Consider the following 23,869-nt stretch of genomic DNA (forward strand, 5'->3'; position numbering starts at 1 on the left):
ACGACGAGGGAGAGGAGCAGCAGGAGCGCAGTGCTAGAACCGGCCATGGCCATGCCCAACGAAGAAGATGAACAGTGCACAGGACAGGCTGACATGCGGGTCCCACTAGCAGTGATCACCAGTAGAGACTAGAGAGGGAGAGCTGACGGGCAGTGCTGGCGCCGTTGAGCTGGGCAAACTGAGACAAGGTGGTGTGTCACGTTAGCGAAAATGATAAATTTGCAAGTATATTACTGTTTTCTACGTCAAATGCGTAGTTGTCGCGCTAAGAGGGTGTTTAGTTCTTTAGTCGTTTCTAAAATTTATGTCATATCAAATGTTTAGATACTAATAAGGAGCATTAAATATAGATTAATTACAAAACCAATTACATAGATGGAGGCTAATTTACGAGACGATTTTTTTAAACCTAATTAATCTGTCATTAGCACCTGTTTAATGTAGCACGTTGTCAAATCATGAACTAATTATGTTTAAAAAATTCGTCTCATAAATTAATCATAAATTATGTAATTAATCTATATTTAATATTCTATGCATATATTCAAACATTTAATGTCACAGGAATTATAGGAGTAACTGGCAATCAGAGAGGCGGGCAGCGTAAGGGTGGCAAATAATTTAAAATCCCCACCTGACCTGCCGCTGGCCTGGCCGCGCTAGCAGTAGTACCCGAACGAACGAGGAGGAGAAGAAGCCTCCTCGTTAAGCACGTGTTTAGTTCTAGAAAGTTGGAATTTAAAGTTATTGTAATATTTTTGTTTTTATTTAGTAATTAGTGTTTAATTATAAATTAGTTAGGCTCAAAATAGATAGCATTTTTTTTTGGGAACTTAGGCGGAACTAAACAAGGCGCAGGCTTCGAATCCAGTCCAGCCAGGCCAGGCTCCTCCCAGAGTAACCCCCGCGCTTTCTCCGCCTCTCGCAACGGCAAAACCCCAGCCAATTCCCCATGCGCCCGCGCCCAATCCCGCCGGCCCGGCGTCGGTGGCGGCCCAGGGACTATCCATGGAGAGGTACGAGCTGCTCAAGGACATCGGCTCGGCAACTTCGGGGTGGCGCGCCTCATGCGCAACAAGGACACCAAGGAGCTCGTCGCCATGAAGTACATCCCGAGGGGACTCAAGGTCTGATTCCGGTCCTCGCGTTCGATTCCTTCCCTTCCCCCTCCCCCGGAAATTTCGGTCCTTGTTTACGGGTTAATTTCTTTTCTCTGCGGAACCGCAGATTGACGAGAATGTGGCGAGGGAGATCATAAACCACCGCTCGCTGCGGCACCTCAACATCATCCGCTTCAAGGAGGTGAGCCAAAGTCCAAACGGAGGGCGGATTTCCCGGACGGACGGGCAGTGCTTCCTGCACACCTCCCCTGCTGCTGCTGCAGCTGCAGGCGGTGGAGAATTTTTTCCTCTCTCTCCTTGTTTTCTTGTTCGTTTCATCATTTAGGGCCCCTGTTTTTTTTCCCCTATACTAGGTCGTGCTCACGCCCACGCACCTCGCCATCGTCATGGAGTACGCCGGCGGCGGCGAGCTCTTCGACCGGATCTGCAGCGCCGGGAGGTTGAACGAGGACGAGGTGATCGCTCGTTTACTCCAATTAGGCGGCGGCTCCGACTCGGGAGCCTCTCCTGCTGTTTTCCCCCAAACCAAAACCATTTGGCTTGACGTGCTATTTTCTCTTCCTTTTTCTAATTTCTTTATTATTAATCCTACTATATTTCTTCCAGCAGCTCATCTGCGGTGTCAGCTACTGCCACTCACCAACCAAGTAAAAGCGGAGTGTTTTCTTTATTATGCAATAAAAAGGTACCCAGGAAAAAAGAAAGAGGCTTTTCCATGTATGCCATTAAAAAAGTTTATAGTTACACGTAAGCCATTAAAAAAATTGACCGCACACGAGTGCCATCGTTCTGAACTTTTTTTTGCTCTCCGAGCCATTCCGTCGGTGTTCTGTTCGTTTTTCACCGTTACATGTGGGTCCGGTCAGTATAAAGATCCAAAATACCCTTCTCTCGTCTTATCCTCTTACTTCTTTAGTCCACACCGCTCGCTCTCGCGTCCGACGCCGGCGGAGCTCGCACCCGTGCCCGGCAGAGCTCAGCTCCCTCTCGCGCTCGCGCGTCGGGAACGGGAAGGGGCTCGGCCGCGGCCAGGGCGCCGAACTCCCTGGCGATCTCCTCCCGCGACGTGTCCACCTGCTCCCTGGCCTTGTCGTCACCTCCTGGAGGATGCGGATGTAGGAGACGCGGTCGAAGGTGGGGTCCCGCTGCCGCGCCTTGGCCTCCTCGACGAGCGTCGCCACAGCCACTAGCCGCTGTTCGGGGAGCTCGATGCGCTCCAGCTCCTCGTCGTCCGGCATCTCCTCCGCTCGCGTCCGCGCCCGGCGGAGCTCGCGCTCGCACTTGCAGCCGGCAGAGCCCTGCTCGGCGGAGCTCGTGCCCGCGCTCGCGTCCGCGGCCGCCTATCCCCTCCGGCAGCGGCAGCGTCGTCCACGCCCAGCTAACCCTTGCGCTTGCGGCCGGCAGAGCCCCGCTCGGCGGAGCTCGCGCTCGAGCTTGCAGCTTCCATCCCCTCCGTCAGCACTCGTGCTCGCGGCCGTGGGCGTGCCCGCCGCGTTGTGCCGCTGCGCGCTGCGCGCCCGGGCGAGGTGCAGGCGTGCCGCCGTGGCCAAGAAGGAGATGGTGGTGCTGCTGATGGTGGCCGCTCTGGCCGCGGCCATCCTCAAGGTGACCGCCTCGGCGCCGCTGCTCCGCGCGGCCGCCACGAGCGCGGGCGCGGGGGAGCTCCGCCCCGACCGCCGCGGGCGCGCGCGGGCGAGCTCGGCCTCGGCCAGCCGCCGCGGGCGCGGGCGAGCTCCGCCCCGGCCGCACGCACGAGAAGAGAGAGAGAGTTTGAGAGAGAGAGGATAGGGATGAGAGGGGTATTATGGACGTTTTGACTGGGCGGACCCACTTGTTAGGACTCCCAAACGGTGAAAAACGAACAGAACACCGACGGAATGGTTTGGAGAGCAAAGAAGTTCAGAACGATGGCACTCGTGTGCGGTCAATTTTTTTAATGGCTTGTGTGTAATTACAAACTTTTTTAATGGCATACATGTAAAAGCCTCAAAAAGAAATCCATGCTGATGAGGTGTGCGACTGCAAATTTTGTTTGGATTCATTCACAGGAAATTTGTCACCGGGACTTAAGCTGGAGAACACGCTGTTGGATGGCAGCCCGGCGCCGCAACTAAAGATCTGCGACTTTGGCTACTCCAAGGTACCGTTTTTTTGTTTTTCTTTTTCCTTTTGTTAATTAATTGGCTAGTTTCTTGTGAGATTTCTTTTTCAAGGGAGACTGAAAGAGGCCTTTCTTGCTTAGCCTGCCATGCTGGGAAGACCAAAATTTTGACACGAAACTGTGCTGCCTTTTCTCACACTCGCACTGCTTATTGAACTCGTGTCTTTTATTGCCCTCTTAAAGAAAGAGGAGCAAAATTGATCCCTTTCTCCAGTTCTGTGGAAAAATTGCTCTAAAAAAAGAGAAGTCAATACTTAAACAGATACTGTAGCAGTGTAATCAGCTGCTAACACCTTTCTTTGCCCCAGTCATAGCTGCTGCACTCAAAGCCTAAATCCACGTTTGCAACTCCGGCCTACATTGCTCCGGAGGTGCTCTCTCGCTGGGAATACTACGGCAAGGTCAGTGCTGTGATTTATTCATCCTTTTTACTTACGTATATATCACTGCAGCTACGGTACCTATTGCACTTTCTTCTTTAACCTTTTTGTTTGCATCGCCTCTGCTTGTGTGTTGTTGACAGTATGCTCTGTGATGCTGACCGTACTGTAGTAGTCCTAGTCAGCTCCTTTGCTTTCCTGGACCCAGTGCATGACAGCACCACTTGCATTGCCGTGTGGCCCCAGTACGGCATGCGTTTCTGCCTTATGGACAAGGCTCCTGGAGCCCTTCTGTAATCAGTGATTTTGGATTTTTGGACTTTCGTCCTTAGGCCTAGTAGGCAGGGTGTGGGCCTGGCCCCACACACCAGGATTGGCTTGTTATCCCTATCTCTGTAGAGAGATTCCAAATTCCAACTTCCAAGTACTTCAATTATTTGTGTTGACAATTTTGTCAAAGAAGCATGGGGGACAGCTTGTCTAAAGAAATCTTCATTCTGTGCCACTGGGCCATTTTTTTTTCCCAGATGTTGAACTTTGCCCCAGTGGGTTATGCCTGCTTCTCTTTCATGCATAGATTCTAATCATGATCAGATTCATACTCTATTACATGTCGTCTTGTCTTCGTGGCATTTGCGGGTAGTGATCTATGGTGACAGTTTGATTTGTGGAGAAAAGCACAAGATTCTGTTGATGCAAATCTTATTAAAGGGCGTACCCAGTGCAGAGAGCTCCCGCTCTGTGCGGGGTCTGGGGAAGGGTGTTAGTGGCAAGTCTTACCCTCGTCTGTGCAATGCGAGGAGACCGCGACTCGAACCCGGGACCTTCCGGTCACAGGCGGTAAGACATGAACTTGATGCAAATCTTATTGCCATGCTTAATTTAAATGATCTGCTTAAAGTGAGGATTAATAAAAGAGATCTTGTGCACTTGTATTCTGGTGAACCCTTGACCCAGCAAACTTTTCTCTTAAACCCCTGTAGAAACTCCAAAATGTCATTTTCATCTCTTTAGATACATGAAAAGATAAATCACTAAAAAGAAATGAAATCCTTGCTCATGATAAACTCCTTACTGTGGAGATGCCCCGTGGGGATGTGAAGTGAAACTGACAATCTCCATCTCCTACAGCCGCTCCCTCCCGAGCGTCCTCTACAGGGCGACTCGGGGGGCGACCTTGCTGCGGTCCTAGCGCCTCCCTCCCGGCCTTCCTCCCGGCCGCCGTCGCCGCCCACTGGCGCGCGGTGGCGGCGGCCAGCGGCGGCACCGACGAACGGGAACCGCTCGCACCTTCCTCTCCCTCCCACGCGCTACTCTGACTCCCCCCTCCACTCCATCCACCTCCGGCGAGGAGCAGCGGCGGACGGACGGATCCGCCTCCTTTGGGGCCGGATCTGGAGGTCCGGTGGCCGGATCTCATCCCTCCGCGATGGGATTGGGCCGGGACGGTCTACTGCCATGAGCGACGACCTCCGGCGTGGAGCTCCGGTGTCCGCTCAGATCCACCCCACCTGGGGCTGGTGAACGCCAGTGACCAGCCGGATCTGCCCCACCTCGTCCTGGATCCGCCCGGGTTGCGGCACGCGGCAGGCTGGAGCTCCTCCTGCTCCTGAACGGCGGCGATTGCGGCCGGCGTGCCCGATCCAGTACCCTTGTGGCCGGATCTGGTGGCGCCCAAGCCGTCCGGTGATGCCGTGGCCAGCCGCGCCCCGTGCTCGATGGCGGCTCCGGGAGGCCGTGGTGGGTCTACGCGGCGGCCGGCTAGCCGGTGTCAGTCCGGCTGGCGGGCGGGGCTGGCCGATCCGGCCTACGGTGACCGCGCCCGTGCGCGCTGGCTGTGGCTGCGGTCGGGCAGGCGCCGGTGTCGTGGTGCCATGGTTGCTGCAGTTGGGTGGCCTGCCCTGGAGGACGTAAAATAGCTGGGTGAAAACCTTGCCTGGCCCGTCTAGGCCGGTGGCGATGGCGCAGCTGCGCCATGTTTCTTCTTGGAGGCGTCGCCAAAGCTTTGGTCCGCTGGGGTAGCTGAGGTCACGTGACCTTACTCGTGTGCTTACCATCGTTGTTGGTGTCCGCGGATGTCAAGTTCCTTCGTGAAGGCTTCGTTGGAGCACTACTGCAGCCCATCCCCTACTATCGCCGGTTTCGCTCCTTCGCATCTATGCCTGGGTGCCTCATGCTCGTCTTCGCCATGGTTTGTCCAGCTTGCTTGGTGTCGCCACTGTCGTCTCTACCTGATGGATGCTTTGCCGTCGTCGTTGTCGTTGGTCTCCCCTCGTGCAGATGCGTTGCTATCGAGGCTGTGTGGACCCATTTCTAGGCGGATGCTTGGCCGCCGTGGTCGCTTGGTTCGTTGGCGGATGCTATGCCGCTTGGTTCGTTGGCGGATGCTTTGCCGCTTGGTTCGTTGGCGGATGCTTTGCCGCTGTTATCGGTGGATGCTTTGCCACCGTGGCTTGACCTACAATCTGCTGGCGACCATTGCGTGGATGTAATTTTCTTTTGCAGGCATAGTTGGGTGGTGTGTGGAGGTGGAGGTTCCCCTCTCCCTTATCATGTTTTCTTGTTGTTTGTTTTGTGTATTGGGGATTTCGTGGGTAATCCGTGGATTACTTATGAGTCCTTTGTATCCGGTTACCGGCCCTTCTTTAGGCCCTTCCTCTTAATGAAATACGGGTAAAAGACCCGCTCGCGAAAAAAAAGAGATGCCCCGTGGGCATGTTTATAAGTCCTATTTTGTTCCCATGTCATACTTTTATGTCCTTTTCGTGACCATTTTTCCTGCTCTAGTTCATGAGTTGCAATGATCTATGCTCCCTCAGGCCTTATCTTTTTTTTTTTGTGTGTGTGTGAAAACAAGGCCTTATCTTTTCATGTGATGTAACCATGTTAGACTGGATATCCCGTTGGTTGTCTGTGGTCCTCAGTGTTGCTTGCCTTTATCCTTTGCTCTCTTTTCATCCTCTTTACTTGTCCTGCCTGATGCAGATACTGTTTAATGTTTGATTATTATACTTTGTTTCTCACTTTTTGGAATGTCATACCAAACTGCTCACAAAATTTCCTCTACAGAATTTAAAATTTGTTGCCTGTGCGTGTGAAAGAGAAACCTTAGGATCTCACCAAGATTAGTTCAAGCAATGGACATTGCTCAGTACTTTGCATTCTTGGTTTCTAGAAGCGTTGCCAAATTTCAAGGCCTACTTCTGTGATTTGCTTTGGGGCTACTCTGGAATTCTAGCTCCAGTAGTGGAATTCACTTTATCTTCACCTATCCATTTTCCATTCCATTTGTATCTTTGGAGTGTCTTAGTCTTATTATAGCCCATGCTTACTTTGGCGATAAATTTTTGTAAATGATTTGTCATGATTGGTCTTATGAAGTGACAGAAAATTGTGAAGTAGCCATATACTGTTTAATAGATCCATTGATATAATTGTATATATGTTCAAGGTTTTTATTGCCCAGTCCTTAGTGATGCGTGATTGTTTCATTGCTTCTCTTATATTTGAACAACTGAAGTATTTGATAGAAGTTTCATCACCAGTGGATATGCTTTTAACTCATGTTAGCACATGCTTAGGAAAATTGTTTTGTTTTAAAATGTTCTGTTTAAGCACAATGGCTGCGATCAATAGTATGTTACAGATAACATAGGTTTATTTATGTTGTAACATAAAATACAAGTGCTTCCGTGCTTGCCTGTTGGACTATAGCATGTTTCCTTTATATTTGAGCTCAAATTTTTATTTATAGAGGCACCTACTTCCTTGAAACTGTTGTTCGTGTTCTTCTCCTTCTCAAAAAGAAAACTCGACCTGCGGGGGGTAAGACCTGTGCTTTGGCATGGCACGGAGGGGATTTTTTTTTCACTCCCATAAGGAGTCGAACCGATGACCCGAGTCAAACCCGTTCTTCTCCTCATGATGGGGTTTATTACATTTTGTAATGTGTGTTGCAGATGGCAGACGTTTGGTCTTGTGGAGTGACTCTTTACGTGATGCTGGTTGGTGCGTACCCTTTTGAGGACCCCGATGATCCCAAGAATTTCAGAAAAACGATTGGGGTAACAGTTCACTCGTTCAGAAGACCCTAAATCCTGGCTCTTGCACCTTGAAATTATCTTCTAAAAATTTTATGCACCCATATCCTTTTTCAGAGAATAGTGTCAATTCAGTACCAGATACCAGAGTATGTCCACATATCCCAAGACTGCAGACAGTTCCTTGCTAGGATCTTCATCGCAAATCCTGCAAAGGTACTGTTGGGCAGTGAATCCTGCAAAGCCTCGATCATTTTACTATGGTTTACCACCATCTTAATGCCATATCGTCTCATTTCTTCAGAGAATAACAATTAGGGAGATTAGGAATCACCCCTGGTTCCTGAAGAATTTGCCCACAGAACTTACAGAAGCTGCGCAAGCGAAGTACTACAAGAAGGACAACAGTGCCCCCACCTTCTCTGATCAAACCGTCGAAGAGATCATGAAGATCGTAGAGGAGGCCCGCACGCCGCCCCAATCATCTACTCCGGTGGCTGGTTTTGGTTGGGCTGAGGAAGAAGAGCAGGAAGATGGCAAGAAACCTGAGGATGACGAGCAGGATGGGGAGGATGAGGAATACGATGGCGAGGACGAGTATGACAAACAGGTGAAGCAAGTACATGCCAGCTGGGATTTTCAACACCTGATAAAGTGAAGCTCCTGGCAAGGCCAAGTTCTCAACTGATGAGATACTGTTTGGATTTGTTGTAGTTTGTGGTGCTGAGATGCTGCGCCCTCGGTGCTTGTAGTTTCCTTCTGTCTGGATCCACCTTTTTTCGCATATTGTGTTATACTCTGTAAATTATCAAACTGGCTTCCTCAATGCCTGTGTAATTGCAATGAACCGTTGAGTGATTAAGCTAGAAGGCGAAATATAATTTCTATGGAATATACTAACTGGCTTCCTCAATGCCTGTGTAATTGCAATGAACCGTTGAGTGATTAAGCTAGAAGGCGAAATATAATTTCTATGGAATATACTAACCGGCTTCCTCAATGCCTGTGTAATTGCAATGAACCGTTGAGTGATTAAGCTAGAAGGCGAAATATAATTTCTATGAAATATACTTCGATCTTCGGCAACTTCGATACATTAGAAGAATTATGTAACACTATCTTCGATCTGCAACTTCGATACATTGGAAGAATTATGTAACACTATCTGTAGGGTAATGGGTATGCTATCCTAGCATAAAAACTATCTACCGTATTTTATCAAGACAACGTGCGAGTGGTGATCATAGATTGTTACCATGCGGAAAAAGAGTTGAAAGTAGCCTTAGTCTAACGTCGTTACCATTTATGTGTCAATGCAGTGGAAGTAGCAACACATCCACCCGCCTTATCCAGTCGTTGCCGATCAAGGCCACAACAACAGCAGCAGCATCTCCATATTATCCACACGTGCGGAGATAAACGCCGGGCGCTGATAGAGGAAGAGAGAGGGCTTAGGGCCAGGCTTGGAAAGACAAAGTTATCTTTTCGCATGGGTGTTGATACATTCATTCACATAGGAAGAACTCTATATTTTTGCATTAACTGGCAGTACGGTACTAATTGATGTTATATGTTCCACCTCTATTCATGGGCTTTAAATGTTAAAGTTGCCTCTCATTAAAAGCTCATTAGTACTATATTAATGAATCATTATCAATTTATCATGTTTTATCCCACTTATAGATCCAATTCACAACGGGTATGATTGACTTTTAGACCCATCACCAACAATCTTCCACCTGCATTAGAGTCAGTCATCTTGGCAACTGTTCCAACCCCTTAAGTGTGTGACCCATTAGATTCATGTGTAGACAGCCACGGTCAAAAACCATTTTTGAATCATTAATCGAATCTCGCATATATACAAAGATCAAATTGGCTAAACATTGATACGCACGTGTCCCGATCCTTTTGCGACACGATAGCAATTGAACTCAAGACAAGATTCCCATCCTTGTGATAGTTCGACACTTCACTTGATCTTATTGCGGATTACAACTTGTGACTAACTCTTTAGTCACACCATGATTAACTCTTTAATCACATTGGCATGGCTATACACTTTCTTAATCCAACCACACCGAGGGATCTAGAGATATCTCTCGTGTTATGTAGGAGGGGTAAATTTCATCTTAATCCGCTCACATCCTATTGTCATTGCTCGAGAAAATTGCTACTCCTTCCGTTCCAAATTATAATTCGTTTGATTTTTTTTACCCCAAGTTTGATCGCTCGTCTTATTTAAAAAAATTATGCAAACATAGTCAAATTTAAGTTATTCTTGAAGAACTTTTGTTAATAAAGTAAGCCACAATAAAAGAAGTAATATTTAGCACAAATTGTTGAATAAGACGAGTAGTCAAACTTAGGATAAAAAATCAAACGAAGTATGATTTGGAACGGACGCAGTAAGTTCCTAGAGGGATGCTGTGAACGGAGGGCCGGCCAGCAACGCGGAGAGGAAATGCACAACTTCGCTATGGCTCACGTCAACGCCGAAGAAGGTACTGCCACAGGAACAAGTATACGATGTCAGGATCAGCCGGGTGCGGTGCAGCAGCGCCAACTCGGGGTATCCTTTGCAACAAGCTCGTCTTTATCGATGAACCTCGTTCGCTTCGCTGAAAACAAGCTGAAATATTGTTCTAACTGATTTGTTGTGAGAGAAAAACACCGTTATAACTAAAAAAAAAGTAAGTTGACAAATACAAGCAAACAGGACCGAAGCTGTGTGGTGTGTTCCCATCCCATATGGCACCTAGGCTTTAGGCACCGTGGTTTCCACGACAAGCTTGGGCGCTAGCTGGGGCAGCATCCAGACGGAGATCTCCGCTGGCAACCGAGCGGGTTTGGATCGGGTGGAGCGTCTGGGCACCTAAAAACCAAAATCCGAACCTGAAACCCGAATCCGTCCCGAAAATCGATTCGGGTGAAAATCCATCCCTGAAACCGAAACCCGCGGATCCCGAAACCCGACGGATTAACCGAAACCCGAGGATATTGCAATTAAAGATGTACAAAACATGCAAGTAGCAGCTATGATACACGACATGTGACATGTACAACGTACATGGTACATAAGATAGTCAAGGCGTCCAGCCATTTACAGAACACACACTGTCCAGATATTACAGTCCAAACAATAGTATTACAGTCCAAAGTGGCAAAGTCCAAACAAAAGATATTACATACATGTACAGACGTACATGGTACAAAAGATAGTCCAAAGTGGCAAAGTCCAAACATCCAAACAAATATTACAGTCCAAACATTCATCAATTACAGTCCAAACAAATATTGCAGCGCCACAAAGGTAGAATTGGAGAAGCAACCCAAGTTCAGTACGGTTCACATATTACAGTCCAAACAAATAACAGTACACACACTGTCTAGATTATTACAGAGTTCATCATTCATCAATTATGGTGGAGTCATCTTCATCCTGTGAAATAAAAATAGAGAGTAGCTCATTACTTGAATGTTCAATGCATTGTAAATTCACAAATTGAATATAGAAGAAAACAACAACACTACCATTGCTTCATCTTTTTCATCAAGACAAGTCATCAAAGCACCAACAAAAGTAGAATGAGACCCTGCATTGATGTGATTTTCACAAATTAGTTATATAACTTATACGGAATGAAAACCACATACTTATAGAAATTACACTTACCTAACATGTTATGAGACCATGCTTGCATACACATAACTTACCCACAGATTGAGATGCAGCAGCAGCAGCTTGAGATCCACTTGAAGCGCCAGGAGCCAACATTGCTCACTTCCTGACAAATACAAAAAGGAAATTCGAGATGTAGGGAAGAGAATTCGAGATGAAAAGTTGTGCAGTATGAAACAAGATGAATAGCCAAACTTTTGGGCTAAGTGTAAGAATGCAAAATATTTTGATGGGCAGTTTCAATTTTAGAAAATGGATTGAGTTTTTAAGCTATGATGTTCCATAAGCAGTAAGCGGGGATTGTTGTCTTGTTGACCTGAGCACACATGCATATAGAGATGATTGGTTATTCGTCTCGATGAAACGAATTGGAAGTGTGGTTGCCGTTCTAGGATCATTCAGTTGCCGGAGACAATTGTTATGTGTTACTTACAGTGTACATTAGCGGTTCATATAAATTATCAGGTTAGCAGCTGGTGCTCGTAGAACCGACACATTGGTGCCAACACATGATTACACGGAGGGTTCCTCTGGTGGAGTTAACTGACATTAGTATAGTTTACCTCGGCCAGTCCACGCAAAATATCAAAGCAGACACCAAGAACAATTGGCATGCACGCCGCCTAGAATGAGACTTACAGAGAGCTCTCAACTATAGGCAGCAACCTGAGAGACTGAGACCGTGTCCATGCAAGTAAGCGCAAGAAAAATCAAAATGTCACATCTCTGTAGATCGATTTCATAAGCAGTAAGCGCAAGAAGAACACGGCTGAGGAACCATACCTAAGCGACCGCAGATAGCAGCAGGCGTGGCGTCGACCGCGGCCAAGCTCCGGCACACCAGACGCAGCTCCGGATCAGCTCTCGCGCAGCCTCGCTCCAGATCTTGCCCCACCGGCGGCACCACAGATCCGGCGTCGTCCCCACGCCCCACACCTGTAGACCGTGGCAGCGGCGAGCGCCGCAGCGGTAAGCAGCCCAGCAGTGAGGAAGCAGCGGAGAGGCGGGAAAACGAACGAATGGAAAGCAGCGGCCAAGAGCGAGGAGGGCAAGAGGACGGACGGCTCACCTCTTCTGGTCGGCGGAATGGCAGGAAGACGGAACTCGAGGCTGAATTCGTTGCGCGTGAAGCGTGAGAGCAGGTTGGACTTGCCGACGCCGGAGTCGCCGATCAGGATGCGCCGCCGTACCTGCGTGCGGCCGTGCAGGGAAGGAACGAGCCGCCGTCGCTCGTCGCCCCGTCGGGTGGATGCTGCTGCGGCGCCTGGGTGGATGTGGATGAGGGCTGAGGGTTGGGGGCTGAACGATTCCACGCTTATATACTTAGGCTTCCTAGGTGGGCTTCTGGTGGGCTGAAAGTTTCGGAGCCCCGATGGAGCTCCACGGGTTAATTTAAAGATCCGTCCCAAAACTACGGTATTTCGGGTATTTGAACCCGCAAATCCGTGGGTGAAAACTATGAACCGAAACCGAAAACCACGGACCCGAAACCCGCGGATATCCGTCCCGAACCCGATCCGCTGCCATCTTTAATCTCCGCAGTCCATGCTCCAAATTGACCCACCCACGCGTTGGTGTTCGAGCTAGCCTTGCAGGCGGGCTCGTTCGCGGCCGGCCGCTAATCCGCATCGCTTGCCGCAAAAGTTTATTAGCGGGTTTGCGGCTAGCCACTAAGATGCGGACCTTGTGGACAAATGCTCCGCGGACACAACAAACTTGACTGCAAAACCCGCAAGATCCGCAACAGCTCTCTGCAAATACGTTCTTCCTGGGTAAACAATAATTTTTTAGCCACTGTAAAATTATACAAGACTAATTGAGTGTTCTTAACTTCTGTTTTGTCCTTGCCAATTGGCCGCGCCCACGCAGGCACCGCGGCAGGCTGCTGCTGTCTGCCGTTAGTGTAGTTTATGTTTCTCCCACAAAAAAAAACTGTTTCTCCCACTTGGTCCTCGTCCTGTATGAAATGAACACAAGGATAGCGGTCTGAAGCAGAGTTCCGAGTGTCATGCTCAACCAAATCCCCTCCAGATTTCATTTGATCAGAATGTCATGTAATTATGTACAGAGGTTACACAATTGATCCGAATGAACTTTCGAATTCCATTTCTTTTTTTGTTTTTATCATTGCATCCATGCTTACTAGCTTGAAGCCGAAGAGCGCTGCCAGCGGGATGCCGACGAAGTAGTAGCTGCCTATGTTAACGAAGGCGACGAGCGCCTGCCAGCTGGCTCCGATGGCCACGCCTGAGAGCACCGGCTGGATGCTGTTGAGGAAGATAGAGCCGGCGAGGAGGCAGCCTAGCCTGCAGGCCTCTCTCAGCACGTCGTCGTCAGTAACGACAGGTTTCAGGAGAGGAGCATGACATCGATAGCAGCGGAGACGGTACTTGCAGGTTTTTGCGGGTCTGTAGCAGGTTTTCGCTTTGGTTGCGGGCTCGTCAGGCTCAAAGGATAATAGTCCACGAACAATTAGCAGCTTAACCGCAACAGCCAACAAATCTTTTGCGGGGCGAGCAGGCGGCTAATGTTAAGAACCCGCCCCGCCTGCATTTCTAGTCCGAGCGGAAGGTGAACATGCTGGGGGCGTCCGCGTCGACGCCAGCCACTCAGAACTCAGAACCGATGCAAGCCAATCAAATCAGAGCAGTTAGACCGTCAGGAGCGCAAGGCTGAAATTAGAAAAACAAAAACAAAATACGGAGGTGGCTATTTTGTGAAGCTCATGTTGAAATTGAAAATGGCAAAATTACAAGCCACATCGGCTGCTGCGTGGTGAAACCGTGAAGGATGGGGAGCAGTTTCGGTGGAGGTTTTTCCGATGGAATTACTGGGCACACACACCCCGCGATGACATGCATACTGATGAAGTCACGTAGTAACTCTAATGACAACATTATCAAAACTGGCATCCCTAATGTCGTTGTAATGAACTGATGTCAAGTTGGTAAGGTGAAAAATGTGACTTATGGAGCGAGATTTACATCATACTAGCTGGAGCCTTTTTGGGAGCTTTTCTGAATTGCAGGCAGAGTGCTGTGATTACGCTGAAGATGTAGCACCTCCAGGAAATCACGTAGTAAATCCTGCTGTCATTTATGTTTGATTGATGTTCAGTTGCCATGGCAAGATCCAACCTGAATCTCTGTCATTATATTCATTGTCTTTGGAAAAGAAAAAAAAAAGGAGAAAGAAGATGAGGCCACTCAGCAAAACCACCAGTGGATTGTTCCTGTTTGGGCTGGAAAATTCTTTCACCCAGCAACAATTAATTCAATTATTCAATCATATGGGCAACATCAACACCTTATATATATGAATATGAATATATCCAACAAGCTCTGAAACCACACAAGTATATCCAACATTTGATAACGCATCGTCAACAAAACTGAATACAATACTTCTGAGAAGTAGAAAGCATGGATAGAGGTAGCAAAATTGTATAGTCTGTGACAGCTAGAATTGTACGTATAGTTTGTGACAGCTAGAATTGTACGTATAGTTTGTGACCAGAAAAGACTTGAATCCCTGTCTACACTCTTGTCTGCTCACAGCCAACACAGGAAACAACAACAAAGGCCGGCTTTGCGCACGACCTTCACACTTGGTCACGACCTGCACAAAAGAGGAATAACTTCATGTTTGCTACTGAAAGATATATAGTGCGGGTATATATATAGCTAGGCGGTCAACCCAAGAGAAGTATAACCGCACCGTGAATGGGGATTTCATCCTTCAGCAGGATCCTCATCCTTGCTGATACTGGGCTTGGTGTTTCGTTTTCTCGTATACCACCTGTAACGGGACCTTCAAAGAAGTAATACACCACGTAGTCAGTCAAGAGTTACTGATTACGATAATAATATATGTACTAAAAGAATCGCTAAATGTGAGAGGAAATTAATTCTGGAGCAGAAATCTCAGTCAAACGGATGGAATGCCTCTCTAAATAGGTCTCAGGTTCGTGAAATTCTGGAACAGAAGAAAACACAGTCTGTTCGTGAAATTTCACAGGTTCGTGAAATTGTGGAAAATGCCAAGCACAAATTAAGCTAGCTATAGTAGTACCGTACCGTTTTGAAGGGAGGGCGCTTCCAAGCGAGAACGTCTCGCTGGTTGATCGGCCGTGGCACGCCGTCCTCCGGCATCACCGCGAAGTGCACGACGGCGCTTTGATTCACGTCGACGGAGAAGACGTACTGTTCCAGGAAGAAGTAGACGACGGCGGGCTCGTTGGGGTGCACAAGCGCGACCACGGGGACCACATCCCTCGGCATCTGCACGTAGTTGGCGCTGTTCCAGATGTTCGCCAGCGTCGTCTGCCTGGGGTTGTCCTCCCACCTGGCGTCGCCGATCGCCTGCGGCAAGTCCAGCGTCCAGACGACCACCCGCGTCTGTCCCTCGGGATCGTTGCGCCTGCGAGCGACGTCCACGAACCGCATCTCGCCGGCGCTCACACCCACGATGCGGTACCTGTCGATTTGCGCCAGCGGCTCGTGCCTGTTCTCGAACCCGGCGAGGACCGGGAGCGCCACGAACTCCAGCGTCGGCAGTAGATCTTGGACCGGGGCTGGGTCGCAGGCGACGAGGCCCCGCGAGAGGTTGACCCACCAGAGCTTCTCGTCGTGGGCGATCACGTCGTGGGTAGTCCACTGCGGGTTGGCCTCGTCGTCGAGGACGGGCCAGGTGAGATACGTCTGGTTCCACTCCCACTCCAACGTGTCGTTCTCCTGGTCCTGGTGAGAGCGGCAGGTGATGAAGGGGACGGTGTTGTCCGCTTCGCGATTGGTGGCCTGGAGCTCCGCGACCACATTCGTGCCGTTGCCGCCGCGGATGCTGAGGAAGCCAACGTTCCTGACGCCGGAGAAGTGGGGCAATCCGGGGGTGCGGTTGAGGAGGCGCGTGGCGGTGACGTCGAACACTCTGCGTCCGGCGGCGGCGGCGGCCCGCTCATCAGGCATGAAGTCGGTGTCGGTGTCGAGCGCCAGGAAGATGTTCAGGGTGTTGGGCTCGGAGGGCCTCTCGAGCTCGTGGAGGAGGAGGTCCTTGTTGCAGGTGGCAACGATGGAGAGCTGGCCGCGCACGACGCCGACCCTCGTGAGCGCGGTGAGCCTGGTGACGCGCGGCGGCGGGCTGTCGAGCGGTAGCTTGAGGTCAAGGTAGCGGTCATCCAAGGCATTGGCGCCGTGCTGCACCTGCACGACGACGACGCGGCGGCCCAGGGTGAACCATTTCTCCGGCTCCGGCTGGGCCATTCCGATCGAGAGAGAGAAAGGGAGCGGAAAAGGGAGAGGGGGAGGGGAGATTTTGGCAATTGGTATTTGGTTGGACCACCGCCGCGCCGGTGTTGTGTTTTTGTAGGGTTCGGCGTGCGGCGCAAGATTGGGCTCCGATGGACGCTTAGTTCGCCGCTGCGGCGTCGGCGTGTTACCGTGAGGAGTAACCGACTAGTAAGGTGGTAAGAAAATGGAGGTAACTAAACACGGTAATAGGGTTATCAGAGAGCACAGGGCCAGGTTGGGGAGCAGCTTCCGAAATCCGAATTGCGGTTTATTTTTATCCAACGGATCTTAGAGGATTTAGAATCTGTCTCGCCAACGGCCGGTTGTTTTAGCCCCTAAAAAACAGATTTTTTTTCAATGCATTTACACTATTTTATAGCTATATTTACACCATCTTATTACTATATTTACAATAATATTTTCAGTGTAATTTATTAGACAGAGTGATGTAATTTAGATATAACATAACTTTTATTTTTATGGATTGCAGATCTCATGCCAAATTTTTTTTAAAAATACAAATTATTTCTATGAATTACAGATATCAGAGAATATATCAAATTATTCACAAATTTTAGAGCAAATAACAAATTGTTCATAAATTGCAGTGGTATCCATATGTGCTCGTGAGGCCTATGACCGACGGGGACCACCTGCATGCGCTAAACTATCAATTATTTTAGAGCAAATAACAAATTATTTCTATGAATTTTAAAACTAGAGAACTTAAAACTAATATTTCGGGCTCTAAACTATCTTAAATAAAAAAATGTTAACTATAAAGTTATAGATCTTACTAATAATGACCACTTTTGTATAGACTATGTCAACGTATGAGGTCATTTTAAAATTCAAAAATTTGAATTTCAAAATCTAGTAACTTAAAATGAATATTTGAGCCTCTAAAATATATTAAATAGTAAAGTTATAAACTACAAAGTTGTAGACCGTGTTGAGGTCTACAACTTTAATATAAAGTTTTTATTCATACAACTTCATATAAAAAAGTTATGCTCTTTTACATATAAAAAGAAAGAAAGAAAGATCACATGGCTACTGCTACATCTGCAAAACAACCACTTTAAAATAGTTAAGTAGGTACTTTGTCTGATTTTAAAAGTTAAGAAGGTATATTATCGGGTATTATAGTTTGAGTGGTCTTTCCAAATCAGCGACTAGTTCAGGGATTCTGTCATTATAATTTCATCTCCCCCTCAACCGTGCCATCTTCTGCGGTTGCCATATACAAGGGCCCAATGTCAGGCGTGTATGTGTACATGGACACCAACGTACGTTAACTCTCCGCCTCCTCCGTTAGACTCAGACCACCGTCGCTCTCTCTCTCTTTCTTCTGTCAACCCCACTCCCTATCACTTTATGTGTGGGCTCCACATGTCATCTTCTTCTTCCCTCTATCATCCGTTGCTGAACTGCGGGAGACACGAGCAGCCGAGGAAGGGGAACGGTGACGGGAGACGCAAGCAGCTCGCCGCTGACGAGCTCTTCTCCGGCCACCTTGGTCTCCCCATCTTCTTTCCTCAGCAGCCTCGCCAGCTCGCCCGCGTGGCCGCGACGGCGTTGGCTTGCCGCGCGCTCGCAAGCGGCGGCTCGTGCTTGTCGGTCGGGCTACGGCCACGGCTTCGTGCTTGTGCGCCCATGTGGCCCGCGCGGAAACGGCTGGGCGGCAGCAACCCGGATCTAGACGGTCGAAGCTCGGGCGCCTACCTACCGTTGTTGAAGTCGGTCCTCCTCTGTTCCCCTCGCAGGATCCGGTCGCACATAGTTGAACTTGTCAGAATCCCAAACCAGCGAGAGGGAGAAGACGATGAACACACACGAACACAGTGGACACACGATGATTTTGGTGCTACAAAGCGGCAGCCTTTTCTGGTTGTATTGCTATGCTTAAATAAGCTATTACAAGGAAACTAATCAAGGTCTTCAATCAGACCAATCACAATCACAATCAGTGATCATGCGCCTAAATAGCTACTGGACAAATATGCTAAGTCCAAATCTAGCACACAAGGATTACAATCAACAATCTCCCCCTAAGTCTTGCTGTGCTTACTATTTACATCAAGCATGCCGATCTTACCTCGAAGCTCCTGAAACCGAACACGCCCGAGCGCTTTAGTGAGAATGTCACCCAGCTGCAGTTCAGTGCCAACGAACTCGACGTTGATCAGCTTCCTGTCGCAGCACTCCCGGATGAAGTGGAACTTCACATCATTATGCTTACTCCGGTCATGGTGCACGGGATTCTTCATCAATGCGATGGCGGACTTGTTGTCCACCTTGAGCTTGGGTGCGAGGATGGCTCCTCCAATGAGCTCAGCCAGCAACCGTGCCAGCCAAACTGCCTCGCATGTAGCTCCAGCAGCCGCGATGTATTCCGCCTTGCAGGACGACAGCGCAACCACCTTTTGTTTCGCCGACTGCCATGCAATTGGCCCACCGGCAAGGAAGAAGATGAGACCGCTTGTGCTTTTCCGATCGTTAACGTCGCCTGCTAGGTCGTTGTCGGAGTAGCCTAGCAGCCGAGGCACTGCTCCCTTCTTTCCTCTCGGATGGTAGTGCACACCCCAGTGCACCGTGCCCACCACATAGCGAAGGACGTGCTTCATAGCTGCTAGATGCTCTTGCCGCGATGCCTCCATGAACCGGCTGAGGTAGCCCACCGCGTACGCCAGGTCCGGCCTGGAATTGCACAGATACCTCAAGCTACCAATGAGGCTACGGTACTCGGCGGCGTCCACACTTGGCGTCGAGCCTTCCTTCAGAAGTTTCAGCTTTGTCTCCATGGGCGTGGTGCTCACATTGCAACCTGCCAGCCTAGCCTTCTCGAGGATCTTGGTGGCATAGGCACTTTGGCGCAGCGTGATCCCATGAGCTCCTTGGGTGACCTCGAGGCCAAGGTAGTAGGAGAGGAGCCCAAGATCAATCATGCGGAAGGTGCTCAACATCTGCTTTTTGAACCTCCCCACGACATCTGCATTACCTCCAGTGATGATAAGATCGTCGACGTATACGCCCATGATCAGGCGCCCTTCACCTTTGCCACGGGTGTACATCCCATGTTCGTCGATGCAACGTGTGAACCCAAGCGACAGTAGCTCGGCATCCAGCTTCTGGTTCCATGCGCGTGGAGCCTGACGAAGGCCATAGAGTGCCTTGTGAAGTCAGAGCACCTTGTGCTTGTGCTTGTCGTCGATGAAGCCAGGAGGTTGCTGGACGTAGACTTCCTCCTAGAGCTCTCCATTCAAGACGCCGACTTGACGTCCATGTGATGGACGCCCCACCCATAGTGCGCCGCGATGGCGATGATCAGTCGTACCGACTCCAGTCGAGCGACCGACGTGTACACTTCCTTGAAGTCGATGCCGGGATGTTGCACATAGCCTTTAGCGATGAGGCGAGCTTTGTACTTGATGATGCCATCGTTCTCATCGCGCTTAACCTTGTACACCCACTTCAAACTGATGGCTCGGTGTCCACGCGGAAGTTCGACCAGCGACCATGTTTCATTGTCGCGGATCGACTCCATCTCATCCTCCATCGCAGCAACCCAGTTGGGGTCGCTATCGGCTTCTTGTAGCGACCTGGGTTCCTCCACTCTCACGGCGTGGCTCACTGCGTGCAGTTCAGCCTCCATGGCGTCGCGGTGTGCCAGTCCGAGTGCTGCATCCATGCCAAGGATGTTGTCCAGCGTCCGGTACCGGTGCTCCCCCTCCTCCTCATCATCAGCATCAAGGTTTGGGTCAGCAGCGAGTGGTGTCACGAACTCTACCTGCATCCCAGCCATCAATGGTGTCGAGACCGACGACGCGGGTGGCAGTGAGCTCGGTGCGCCAGGTGACGAGGACGAGCGCGATGCGGTCGGTGGTGAGGAAGCCGGCAAGCGCTGCTTAGGAGACGTCGGCTCTTGGGCCGTCGCCTCGACACGTTGGCGCCGTAGCTCATAGTCATCCGCGATGGTGAAGGGGTGCTCATTGATGGCGACCGAGGCATCTTCCTAGTCCCAGCGCGCGCCCTCGTCGAAGGTGGCGTCGTGGGAGACATGGACGCGCTCGGTGATAGGGTCATAGAAATGGTACGCCTTTGACCCGTCCTGGTACCCGATGAAGACAACCTTCTGCCCCACGGTCATCGAGCTTGCTAAGGTGTGGGCGTAGGCGCTTGATGTAGGCGATGCACCCAAACACTTTGAAGAAGTGCACGGGCGGCTTCTTTCCGTACCATGCCTGGTATGGGGTCATCCCGTCGAGCGCGCTGGTGGGCGCCTGGTTGAGGAGGAACACGACGGTGTGCACCGCCTCGCCCCAAAAGTGGCCCGGCATGTCCTGCGCGCGCAGGATGCTCCTCGCCATCGCCACGACCATCCTAGTTTCGATGTTCCACCACGCCATTCTGCTGTGGCGTGTATGGGGCTGAGTGGTGACGCTGGACGCCCTCTCCTGCACAGTACTCACCGAACTCAACTGAGGTGAACTCACCACCGTTGTCGGTGCGGAGCACCTTCAATTTCTTGCCGGTTTCACGCTCAACGCGTGCTTGGAACATCATGATCGCCGCCGGTGCATCCGCCTTTGAGCGCAAAAGAGTGAGCCACATATAGCGGCTCATGTCGTCGACGAGCAGCAAGAAGTAGGCGTTCCCGGCCAGTGTTGATGGCGAGATCAGGCCACAAAGGTCACCATGGACCAGTTCAAGCTCCTCCTGAGCCCGATACTTGGCGGCCTTGGGGAACGGCGTCCTCTTCTGCTTTGCTAGGACACAATCCTCGCAGACTTGATCTACATGGTCGATCGCCGGTAGTCCTCGCACCATGTCCGCACGCCTGAGCTTGCGCAACGCCTGGAAGTTGAGGTGACCATACCGCTCATGCTAGCGCCATGCCACATCGCCGACACGCGCGGTGAGGCACACCGGAGCGGCGATGTTCATGTTGAGGAAGTAGAGCTGGCTCGGTGATCGGTGCACCTTCGCCAGCAGTTGCCGCTCTAGGTCAAAGAGGCGCAGTATGCCGGACTCGATGTCGACCTTGTAGCCGTCCTTGTCTATCTGCCCTAGGCTGACGATGTTCGTGGTGAGGCGTGGGATGTAGTAGACCCCGTCAAGGTGACGATGTTCACTTGATCTGCAGGCGAAGAGGACAGTACCCTTGCCCTAGATGTCGACCATCGATCTGTCCCTGAACTTGACGGTGCCAGTGACGCCGATGTTTAGCTCGGCGAAGACAGTGCATGTACCTGTCATGTGGTTCGTGGCCCCGGTGTCCAGTACCCAGCGGCGATACACCACGGCCTCCTTCTCTTCCTCACTGAGGTGGAGGAGCACCTTCGGTTCGACGAGGAGGACACTCGCTTGTGGCTCAACGACGGGCGGCGACGACCTAGGGTGGCAGCATGACACGGAAGGCGCGATTACCTCGGCGTCCACAACGATGTACATCAGCGCGTGCTCATCCTCCTCAGCCTACGCAACATGTGCCGCGCCCTTCTTCTTCCTGCGGCAATCCTTGGCCTAATGGCCGGACTTGCCACAATTGTTGTAGAGGGTACCGGGTGGTGGCCACCCGCCACCGACGTTCCCGGCGCCTGCATTCTGGCCATCACGGTCGTCACGCGTCGAGGATCCCGCATCGTCGCGACCGCGTCCACGCCCTCGGCGCTTCCCGTGGCTACTGGGGCCACCGCTGCCACCAGAGTTCTCCTGCTCACGGCGTGCTTTACGGCGGGCCTCCCAGTCCTCCTCGCAGAGCATCAGGCCCCCCATGGCATCCATGACCTCCTTGGGCTTGGCGCGCTCCTCGAACACGCGTAGCCGTTCGACCACCTCCTCGATGGTGACCTTGTTCAGGTCAAGGAACATCTCGAGGGAGACAGCAGCTTGGTTCAGCCTTTTAGGGACCACCTACAGCAATTTCTTCACTACCTCAGTGTCGATGATGTTGTCGCCGAGGGAGCGGAGGTTGGTGGTGAGCGCGGTGATGCGGATGCCGAACTTGTTGACGCTCTCCCCTTCCTTGAAGGAGAGGTTACCGAATTCCCGGCGGAGCTGCTGCGTGCTGGCGTCGCGCGCGCGTTCGTCACCGATCCGCAAGTTCTTGACCGCGTCCCACGCCTCTTTCACCGTGTGCTTGACGGCGAGGGTACTCTAGAGCTCAGAGGGTACCAAGCGCAGGAGCCCGGCCATCGCCTGTCGGTCGTCGTGGTACTCATCTCCGTCGGGGTCCTCGGCGATGCCATGGTGGACGGTGTCCCAAACTCTGAGGGTTTGGAAGTTTACCTCCATGACCAGGGCCCATTCCGGATAGTTGGTCTGGGTCAACATCGGCCACGCGATGTTCGCTGATGGTCGCTCAATGATGCGCTCGACGACGCGCGACCCGGCGTCCCGGTTGCGCGAGCGACAGCTGTGAGAGCGGCCACGGCGACGTGGCGGCGAGTTCGACGGCTGGACCTTCTTCTCACCGAAGGCATCACCAGTCAACAGCTTCTTGGATGATGACTGCGACATGGCGACGTCGGGACCTGGCTCTGGTACCAAATGTCAGAATCCCGAACCGGCGAGAGGGAGAAGATGATGAACACACACGAACACAGTGGACACATGATGATTTTGGTGCTGCAAAGCGGCAGCTTTTTCTAGTTGTATTGCTATGCTTAAATAAGCTATTACAAGAAAACTAATCAAGGTCTTCAATCAGACCAATCACAATCACAATCAGTGATCATGCGCCTAAATAGCTACTGGACATATATGCTAAGTCCAAATCTAGCACACAAGGATTACAATCAACAGAACTCACGTGGGCTTCGTGCCCGCGCTGCTACTGCCCATCGGCGTCGTGCTCCATACGCCACCGAGCTAGGCGCCACGGCCGCGCGCAGGCAAGCTAGCCGCCGTGGCCACGCGGGTGTGCAACAGTCGCGCCACACAGTGTGCAGCGCCGCGTGCAGCAACCGCCGCCGACGACGAGTGTGCTCCCATCGACGACAACTGCTGCAGTTCACAAGGGAAGGTAGGAGGAAGAAGATGACATGTAGGACCCACGTGTCTGTGATAGTGAGAGGGGGCTGACACGAGAAAGAGAGAGAGAGCGGACAGGAGAAAGATAGAGGGACGACGGCGCTCCTGTACGTATACGCGTTTGACAGTGGGTCTTTGTACGCTGCAACCATATAGAATGGTATA

At 50.8% G+C, this 23,869-nt stretch overlaps 2 protein-coding genes and 1 pseudogene across 2 annotated transcripts; 1 reads left to right on the forward strand and 2 right to left on the reverse strand.

The window, feature by feature from the left end:
* The first annotated feature begins 843 nt into the window (after positions 1 to 843).
* Positions 844 to 8,608, forward strand: LOC136477478 (serine/threonine-protein kinase SAPK7-like; annotated as a pseudogene).
* Positions 8,609 to 15,112: 6,504 nt separating this feature from the next.
* LOC136473912 (uncharacterized) lies at positions 15,113 to 16,642 on the reverse strand. The gene is made up of 2 exons (XM_066471541.1): positions 15,461 to 16,642; positions 15,113 to 15,194 (listed from the first exon to the last, which is right to left on the reverse strand). The coding sequence occupies exons 1-2, from the start codon at positions 16,640 to 16,642 to the stop codon at positions 15,135 to 15,137; spliced, it is 1,242 nt and encodes a 413-aa protein (XP_066327638.1). The 3' UTR covers positions 15,113 to 15,134.
* A 3,289-nt stretch (positions 16,643 to 19,931) lies between these two features.
* On the reverse strand, positions 19,932 to 20,324 carry LOC136470115 (uncharacterized mitochondrial protein AtMg00820-like). The gene has a single exon (XM_066468070.1). The coding sequence runs from the start codon at positions 20,322 to 20,324 to the stop codon at positions 19,932 to 19,934; it is 393 nt and encodes a 130-aa protein (XP_066324167.1).
* Positions 20,325 to 23,869: the final 3,545 nt, after the last annotated feature.

This window comes from Miscanthus floridulus, chromosome 8, assembly GCF_019320115.1.
Source record: "Miscanthus floridulus cultivar M001 chromosome 8, ASM1932011v1, whole genome shotgun sequence".
NCBI classification, from domain to species: Eukaryota; Viridiplantae; Streptophyta; class Magnoliopsida; order Poales; family Poaceae; genus Miscanthus; species Miscanthus floridulus.